This window comes from Rattus rattus, chromosome 14 (genome assembly GCF_011064425.1).
Source record: "Rattus rattus isolate New Zealand chromosome 14, Rrattus_CSIRO_v1, whole genome shotgun sequence".
NCBI classification, from domain to species: Eukaryota; Metazoa; Chordata; class Mammalia; order Rodentia; family Muridae; genus Rattus; species Rattus rattus.
Genome location: NC_046167.1, coordinates 13751134 through 13760867, shown reverse-complemented (window position 1 = coordinate 13760867; position 9734 = coordinate 13751134). Strand labels below are relative to the sequence as shown.

Below are 9734 nucleotides of genomic sequence, written 5' to 3'. Positions count from 1 at the left end.
AATGGATATCAGTCCAGCATAAAGGCTATCATTTCTTGAACATCTTACTTGGTGGACCTGAGCAGTAGATGCTCATAGGCTAAGAAGGTTCTCACAGTCTTCAGCAGGGGCTCCAGATGGTAATTTACAGGTTGTGGAATCTTACTGTGTCTGCATCATCCCTCAGACTGGCACTTTACACAGCCACTGCTTCAGTGCCCATGTCCTCTGGGTCTGCTACACCCTGGAGAAGCCCCATGCTGTAAACACACTGCACCCTACCCCTACTCCACATTGTCACCAGAAGGCCAAGTTTACAATGTTTACAAATCATCACTTCTGCCATAGGTCTGGAACTCCTCCTCACTGTTTTCTGTTTGAATGAATTTGGAGTGGCCCCACCATGTAGCTAGATGCCAGAGTCTGTAAAATGGGAGCCACTTAGAAACCCACCCTCTCCTTACCCTGTGCATACAACAGTTACTCACCTACAAAGATGCTCTTCATCTCTCTACATCCTCATGACCATCCCATCACAACCAAGGTCACGATCACTCTCATCTTCCACTGAACTATAGCATACTGCTCCCCATCTACCCAGTTCCCACGATGAAGCTAGTGAGAAACACACAGTGTGTCCTTTTCCTATCACTATAGAGGATATGCAAAATGGCTTCTCAGTCTGCCTCCAGCTTTTCTATCTGCCTGTTGCCCTGTGGTTTGTCACTGACTCTGGATGCCTCTGAGATGTTACGAGGTCGTATGATCTCAACATAGTTTTCCTCCCTGCCTCCCCTGCATGGTTGTCTGATACTCAGCCTTCATATGGGTCAACTTAGAGGTCCTTTATAGACAGTGAGAAGCAGCCACCACATGACAATGAGGTTTACTTCACCTATGACATCATCCCTGTCCTTTGCTGTAAGCTTTGCCTATAATTTTAAAATTGGAAAAGGCAGCGACTTGTCTGGCCACAGTGCACTGTGTAGTCCATAACAGAGCAGAGCATTACCATTTGACAGAATGAAGCATCTTATCTTTCTTAAGCCTCTAAACTAAAACAGCCAACACAATAAGACGGCTGAGACATTTAAAACCAATATTTCATTTCAAGTACTATTTTCCTTTAGATTGTGGTTCTCATTTCTTATTGCCATCCTTATTCTTTGCAGTCATTTTTGATAGGGTTGCCATACTGAATGCTTCCCGGATGCCTGCATAGTCTACAAGTCAACTCTTGTCTGTTTTGGGCAACGCCACCCTTTGTGTCAGAGTCTATCCAAGTCTTTCCAGGGGACTTTAGACTAAGATGAGTCTCAGGCCTAAGTGGATTCGAGTGAAATGTCATCTGTGGGGCTGGGAGCAGAAACAGCTCATCCTGTGTACAGAGAAATCTGGTCTGGAGAGAGAGGGGAACAAGGAAAAGGGGGAAGAGAAAAGGCTGGGCGGGAAGGGTAGGAGAGAGGAGGTGGTGAGAAGGGAAGAAGATGGGAAGGAATATAGAGTAAGAGGAGGGAGAAGGAGCATGAGGTGAAAAAGAGGGGGAGAATGGAGAGGAGAGGGGAGGAGAAACTAGAGGGGGAGGGAGAGGTGAATAAAGGGGAGGAGAGAAGAGGGAAGTTAGGGGAATGAGAGGAGGGAAAGAGGCTATGGGGGAGGGGAGATGAAAGGAAGAAAGTGGAGGAGAGGACAGAGGGAAGAGAGGGGAGGAGAAAAGAGGACAGGGCCAAGCAGAGAAGGAAGAAGAGAAAGCAGAGGAGAGTGAAGGGAGGGAAGATGGCAACAGTCCCAGGGTCTGGTGAGCTCCTCCTTTGTGTTGCCTTGAGATTGCTTTCATCTAAAAATCAGTTATTTATTTGTCTGTGTGTGTGTGCGCGCGCACCTGTATGCCCATGTGTGTGTGGGATAGCATACATATAGAGGTCAGGACGTAACTTGAGATAATCCTTTAACCTCTTATAAATACTTACAAAGTTTACAACACACTTTATACTGTGAGAGTGCATTTTAAATGAAATGAAACTTTGTAAAAACATCATTTTGACTACTCAGATAATTTCCAATAATTGTAGGCCCGTGCCTTTAAACTGATGAGCCTTCCTCTCTCAGTTCTTCTGATGAGCCTGTAGCCTGCAGGACATTCATACCTTACATTGGTAGCAACAACACAAAAATGATCTGGAAGAAAAGAGCCGCTGCTTAGCCTGTTATCCTTGTCTTGAGAAAGGAAATACAGGAGCTTAGAGAAAACATTCTTGCCAGCAAAGACTCTGAAGCATGGTTTGGAAAATAGAGTGCTAGGTTCAAAACTCAATCCCTAGCCTCTTCCAGCATTGACAAATCAAAGTGTCCAAGGGACGCCATCTCTTCAGCTTTTATGCACAGGCCCAGTAAGTACCTGACAGGCCTGCTAAGTTTCAAAACCTGAGTCTAAATCCTATTACCCAACAACTCATCCCAGGTAGAACGTGAAGGCCATACTGCACTTTGGAACTGAAGAGACACAGGGAAGGTCCTCCCATGTCCTGCTCATTGGGAAGGAACACAATCAGATGGAACAGCTGTTTCTGTGTTACCCTCGTTTGGCCCTTGTTCAGCCTTCACAGGGAGTGGTGCACTGGCTGGTAGATTGACACATCCTCTGCTTCTCTGCCCTGTAGAAAGCACAGCCATTCTGATCACCGAGTTCCCTGTCACTACCAGTGGGGAAAGGATGTTTATGACAGACATAATGAATGACCATAACTCTCTAAACAAACTGAAATCCCAACACATGAGTTGGATTTCATTAATCACCTTGACATACTTGGAACAGTAACAACATGAAGGACGTAGAATTTTTAATTAATCAAAACTAGAAGATGTTATGTAGTAGACCCTTCTCCCCATCAAAGTATTGACCATCGTTCATTAGTATTGTATAGCTTAAGAGTACAGACTTAACTAAGGCTTTTGGGCATTGCTACAGCAATTAACACACAGCATAGTGCTGCTGTGGAAAGTTTCTGGAAAATTTATGATAATATGTTGTGTTATCTTGTTTTGCCTAATTACAGAAGAGAAAACAAAAGCCAGACAAGGGAAATTACGGATGTAGTCTTGTGCATCAGCCTACTGAACCACTCCCCCAAACCGGAGATCCATCTCTAGATGGAAAATCCCCAATTCGGGGAAAGAATGGTGAAAGGGTCAGGTTTTAATAAATACAGTTGTCCATCCAGTATTCAAGTATTCATGGTTTCTAAGATTTATTAAAACCATCTTTTAAAAAACCAGCATAAAAGTGACCAATGAATCACGAAGCCAAAAAGTCCAATGCTCTCCACTAAATGTTCTGATTACCAAGTTAATCGTTTAGGACGAACCCATACTTTTTACATGGCATCTGCAAAATGTAAAGTATCTATTTAAGCTGTGTAGTCACCACACACTCTCACTATGAAAATGCCAATCAAGAAGAGCTCATGTTTCCGATCATGAACCATTTCTCTCTTTTTCTACTTTAAAATAATCACACTGTCTTTGGAACAGCCAGGAATATGGTTGGAAAATACACTCTGAAAACATACAACTTACAACAAAAAAAAATTGAGGTTATACTCTAATAGTAACTCTGAGCTTAAAAAGGAATAACAGGTTAAACTAAATTACTTTAGACAAGTGTCTAAAGCCAGCTGAATGTCAGTGGAGACCACATGACTTTGGGTTTTCAATGAAAACTTGGGTTGCATAGTTGACAAGCTTTATGTCCAAGGCAGCTTTGAAAGCCATCTTGCCTTTCTAACCGTGTCTCTTGACTATAAAGGAACTGTTTGTTTTGCCTTAAATACTTGTGAAAGTCACTCTGGAATCATACCAAAGAAAGCCTGTGCCATGTTAAATTTGACCTTCGTCTTTTATGAGAGAAATGCCTTTGCATAATGTGTTTTCCAGAGGAGGGACCATTGCCAGGAAACAAGTACTCATGTGGGAAAAGACGGAGAACCTTACCTGGGTAATCATTCTTGTCTATGTCTGCGTCTCCTCTTAGAGAAAAGCCGAATCCAGAAGGGATGGTCTGTGACCCCCATATTCCTTGCAGAACTTGGGAAGGCTTGCTGTGCAAGCCTCTGGCGTTTCCATTGTAAATGAGGACTTTACCTCTTTGATCCTTGCCTGCGAAGGGCACACCGATGGCAATATCTACAGAGGACACAAAATCAGATTTGAAAAGAAAGAGGGAAATTTTAAGAAAGATTTAGTACAATCTAAAGGCAATGCCACAAGGCCCAAATGGCTCATTCTATATCCCAGAGGTTTCTAGAGTGCGGTGGCAACACAGAAGAATGTCATGCCTTTGTCGTCACGATGAGTGTGTGCTGCGAGTGTGCAAGGTACTCAATGGCAAAGCCAATGAGACACTCGAAGACCCTGGTGTTTGGAAAGTTTGTAGTTGGGGGGGACTATGAATAGAGACACAATTAAGGAAATATTGAAAGCAAGAAATGGTGTACTAAATGTTTTTTTTTTAAATACTGGCACAATGGAACATCATTTTAGACTAGGTAGTCAGACAAGTTGTCACTTGAAACTGAAATCTGAGGTCACAAGGAATCAAGCATGAGGCAACTTAAAGGAAGAGCTCTGCTCCCCTTTCAGGAGAAGTAGCTGACTTATAAAGATCCAGAGGTGGAAGCAGCAGAGCCAAGTTGGGAGCCAGAGAAGTCAGAGGACTATCTACATGGGACCTCAACGATGAGAGGCATAGCTAGGCCCTGCCGTATTAACATATGGAGGCTCGTGGGCCGAGGAACGCACTGTTGTAAGAGTTCCTTCTTTCAAAAAATACAATCCAAAGCTCCATCCCTATGAACTGCTTATTTAATTGTTTCCTAATCTAATCAACGAGAGGAAGCCCATTTTATAATTAAGAGTACTAGGAAACCCAGAGAGAGCCAGCTCTCCCTCCAATAAAACAACTATCTTCTGTAGTATGAATTATCAGGATTGTCCTGAATACTAAATAGAGACTTTCGTAGTTTGAAAAGTCACCAATGGCAACATACAAGTTAACCAAAGGAGGAGGAGTCTCTTTTGCTGGTGAAATGTCTCACAGCAGGTTGCTATTGGGACAACACTGAATGAATCGGGACTCGTTTGTCTTTGAGAATTATACGATAGTGAGGAAAATTATGAATTCACGTCTACTGGCTTGCCCAAGATATATACTCTAGCAACTCAGAAAAAATGAATTCAGTAGTGAATAAAAACACTGTCATGTGTTTGGTAGCAAGGAGTGCTTTCTTCACTCCAAGTCCTTGACTCTCCAGCTGTCCCCAAGTTTAAGCCCAGCTAGCTTGGCGACGTTTTGCTTGTTTTGTACTCCCAAACACCAAAGCCCAGAGATTCTTCTCTTAGCTTTAAAGAATGTCAGAACTGGTTCAAGGAGGAAAAACAACCAGAAAATAGGATGAGAAAGGTAACGCATAACTTGACAATATGAATTCCCTGGGATGATCGTTTTAGACAGCAACAAGTCAGGTTATTTCATGGGGACCGTGTTTTTCATTCTCTCAGAACACAGCCTCTGACACGAGCTTGGTTCTCTTCTTCCATTCTAGGGCTTGCGTCAAGAGCCTTGCTCACGCTAGGCAGACGGCCCACTGCTGACTCGTGTTCTTGAACCGAGCGTGTATAACGGTTTATAGGACTCTAACAATGACTAGCTGCTGAGACTTTTATTTCAAAAGAAATTTTGAGTCTGAAACACTTGGTACTGGTGCATGTGAATATCCATCTGATGGGAATCCTCCCTATGCTAGTTAAATCCAGAAAAATCCCTCTTACAGCTTCCCCTTCGAATGACAAACACATTGTGCTTTGGTTCGTCACTCACATGTCCCCAAAATGTATGCGAATTTCGATGTGAGCATGCAGTATTCTCTGAGTCTATGTCTAGGAAGCATGTATGGATTTCTTACTTAAATAACCACAAGCTCCAAATAAGGATCATCTTGCAAACATGGAAAGGACCTTTAAAATGACATTTACAGACCAAGAATGGGCCAGTATAAACATGCAAAACTATGTGCTTGCTACCATAGCAACATGTAAACATCTCCAATCTATTCATATGAAAATTTTTACAGCTCTCACGTCACCAATGAGAGATTGCAGGAGAAAATCTCCATGCAGTATCTTAATTAATCAAAACTTACAAACTTAAATTTGCCTTGAGATTTTTCAGAATTTATTGAGTCAACAATAATAACTGGGTCCCCCAACTAAGAATCTTTTAAATGGCCATAGCTTCCTTCTTGCAATGGTAGCATGGCACTGAGGGGCAAGCGAGTCCCACACATGGCTCTAACTCACCATTGTATCCATCTTGGTTCAGGTCCCCCAAGTGGGCCACAGAACTACCAAATCTCCCAAAAGTCTCTGTGCCGGTGAGGACCTGTGGGTCTTGGAAGAGGAGGGCACTCACTTGTAGGTACAGGTAGACCTGCCCCACTTCTCTAGGGTTACTTTCAAATTCTCGCTCCATAAAGAGAGGTGCCCCGACCAATATGTCATCCATGCTGCAGGGAACGGAGAGAGGGAACAGTCAAGAACTGGCATTCAAGGTTCTCTGGAGTATTTGTAATCCACCAGATAAGGATGTTTCCGTTGCTCTGTTTCCTTTTCTGAGGGTCATTTTACAATCATCAGATTTCTTTCATAGCTTTATTGTGTCTACAAAGCAGAATGCTGAAGAAATTAAAACTTGTTAAGTCACCATGTTGAACTTTCCAACTATGCAAGGAATGTCTAAGAAACCACAGACATTTTGTCCTTTCTGTCTTTTTAATGCATTTCCAGAAAGTTGAGTCACACGTGGAAAACACATCAAACCTGAGCACGTTCTGTTTCATTGAGGACTTGAGAGTTTGTGCGTAATTTATTGAGCTGACCCCGACTTCTTGCAATAATAAGATTTCAAATAATTTTTGTCCTGTCTGTCCTCTGGTTAAATAAGAGAGGCCAGAGAAGTAATTAATGCTGGCTGGAAAACAAATTCTTATTCCTGATGAAGTATGCAGTCATCCTGTGTACGTCATAGCAAGAGGCTAATAACATATTTTTTAGACTTAGATTTAGAGATGAGCTGTGACAACCATAAGGATAAAAACCAAAAGTCACTGGAGGTGTCCTCATCACAGAGGTAGATAGCACAGAGTGGGCAGGATGGGAAATTTTCTGTTTTGTCAGGAGACTTCTAAAGTATTTGATTTTAATTTTCCAAAGTTTTAAGAAAGTTCCTAGTAACAAAAATACATACTTTGACCTCTGCTGACCTCTACTAACAGCCAGTGCTCAAGTCTGTCTGGAGATGAGCGTCTGTTGGCAGACACAGTAGTGTGCGAGTTCACGGTCACCTTTGACTCTTACTCTATGCACACTAATGCTGAAGCTTGCCAAGTTCTCTAATTCCCTGAATGCTTTCGATCCCATAATTTAATTATACATTGCCATGATGCTACTACTAACACTGGACTATTAATACAGCAAGAACATTAATACTGTATATTAATTGTGTTATAAAATCAATGCTTTGATGTTATTATTAATACACACAATACATTAATATATGACATATTTATAATATACTTTTATAAAGTAAGGAGCCAAGTACTTTATTCTTTCTCTCTCCTCCCTTCTCTTTACTGTTCCCTTCCATTTCCACTTTACCTCTCTCTTCCTTACCCCACCTTGTTCTCTCTCCTTTCCTTTTATATTTTCTTTTCTGTCAGGATCTCCTATGTAGCCCAAGCTGGCCTTTAACTCATGATCTGTTAATCTCAGCCTCTCAAAATGCTGGAGTTACAGATGTGTGCCACCATGCTCAGCTGTACAGTCAACATGTTTCCAGAAGCTCCAAGTAGTAGGAATGACACACTAAACTGATTCCATTGTTCCAAGCTATTCCTGATTTTGGAATTTACATTCTACTTGGGGCTCTTTTTCTTCTGATGGTCTGTTTGGTCCAACTTCGATGTGATAGTTTTTGTGGCATCTTATTATATTTTATTCTTTGTTGTATTTTTTGAATGAATGACCAAATAAATGAAAAGCTAGCTACTAGGGTAAAGGTTAACAACAGAATTGCTTATACTTGCTGGCAGAGGAAAAATCAGTTTTCTCCAATAGACTGACCCTGGGTATAAGCACTCCAAAGCAGGCCTCAGATAGTTCATTAACATATAAAGAGCTGTGTGTGTGTGTGTGTGTGTGTGTGTGTGTGTGTGTTTGTGTTTGAGTGTGTTTGTTTGTGTGTGTATGCTTTTATTTGGTTAAAGTTTAGTGTTCTTTTTTTCTTTTGCTTTTTATTTTGGAGGGTTTTATTGTATTAGATTTTGTTTTCTCTAAGAAAGAACTTAAAATTGGGTGGGTAGGGAATGGCAGAAAATCTGGAAGGACTTGGCAGAGGGGAGAGATATAATCAAAATATATTTAAATTTAAATTTGTTTTGAATAATAAAGATATAATAAAAAAGAAAAATATATTGTATATACCTGCTAGGTTTAAGAGTGATGTTATTAATCTAAAGAATCCAGTTTTGGATTGTGGGTCAAGTCAAAACTTGGAAACTATAATTTCAGCTTATCACTCATGTAAATGCAAACAAGGCAGCATGAAGAAATAAAATTAAGATCTACATCAGTGCTGAGATTGCAGACAGAGGAAGACCAGAGCTTGGAAGGGATGTAGGGGTGGCACTGATTACATGTGGGAATCTGCTGGTGGATCTAGAAGTAAGCTCACTGTGCTGTGAGCCAAGGCAGGTACCTAACAGTAGGGAGTCAGAGAGCACTGAGTGGTCTGGAGAACTCCATGACCAGAGCATTGTAGCACATTGCTCTGATAAATGTGTAAGTAATTCTTAGAACTTAAAACTTGAACAATAATCATATATATCAATGTCATATATTGTTGTATTATTATATGTAATATTTAGAATACCATAGATTATTTTATAATTACATCATATTTATGTAATATATAATAAGCACTCTAAGCCACAATCAACTAAAATCAGGCAAAAGATCTGAATTAGATACTTTTGAAGATGCAAACATTTGGGAAGACATCCAACATCACACGTCATTGGAACTGAAAAATTAAATACTGAGGTCCTACTGTAAATCAGCTAAACTCCAAATGCCATTACATTGGTGTGGATGAGGCAATGTGGACATCAACACAGCCACTCTAGAGCAGCCTATCATGTCCTTATAAAGCTGCACATACGCTAACACATGTGTGAACTCACATGTGTACACCCTTGTGTCCCAAGTGGGCTTGGAACTGAAGCTCCCATGAAAAGCTGCATGGAGACATTTGCAGTATAACTGCTAAGACTTGGAGACCGCCAAGGGGCCTTTAAAAACCGTGTCGTGTCCTCAGTGGACTGTTTGTTCTTCAATAGTGAATAGAAATCAGCACAGAGGCATGGGAAGACACAGAGGAAATGGCACACATTACTGACTGAAAAAAAGCCAATCTGAAAAGGCAGATGCTGCATAATTCCAACTATGTGATGACGTGCAGGAAAAGGCAAACCGGTGGGAACCCGGAAGAATGGGGATGTCAGGGATAGGGAAGGGGGAGAGGAGAGGGTAAGGAGGAAGATACTAGAATTTGTAAGACACTGTACTGTAGTCTGCTGGTGACACTGTGTTGATGGATACATATAGACACCACATGGCAAGAACCACAGAGCCTTATTAAGACA

At 41.3% G+C, this 9734-nt stretch overlaps 1 protein-coding gene across 1 annotated transcript; it reads right to left on the bottom strand.

Moving 5' to 3' along the window:
* Positions 1-3829: 3829 nt before the first annotated feature.
* On the bottom strand, positions 3830-6611 carry LOC116883942 (integrin alpha-8-like). Its single transcript, XM_032885191.1, has 2 exons — positions 6334-6611; positions 3830-4161 (listed from the first exon to the last, which is right to left on the bottom strand). Exons 1-2 carry the CDS (start codon positions 6536-6538, stop codon positions 3830-3832), a joined length of 537 nt encoding a protein of 178 aa, XP_032741082.1. The 5' UTR covers positions 6539-6611.
* Between the last annotated feature and the right edge of the window lie 3123 nt (positions 6612-9734).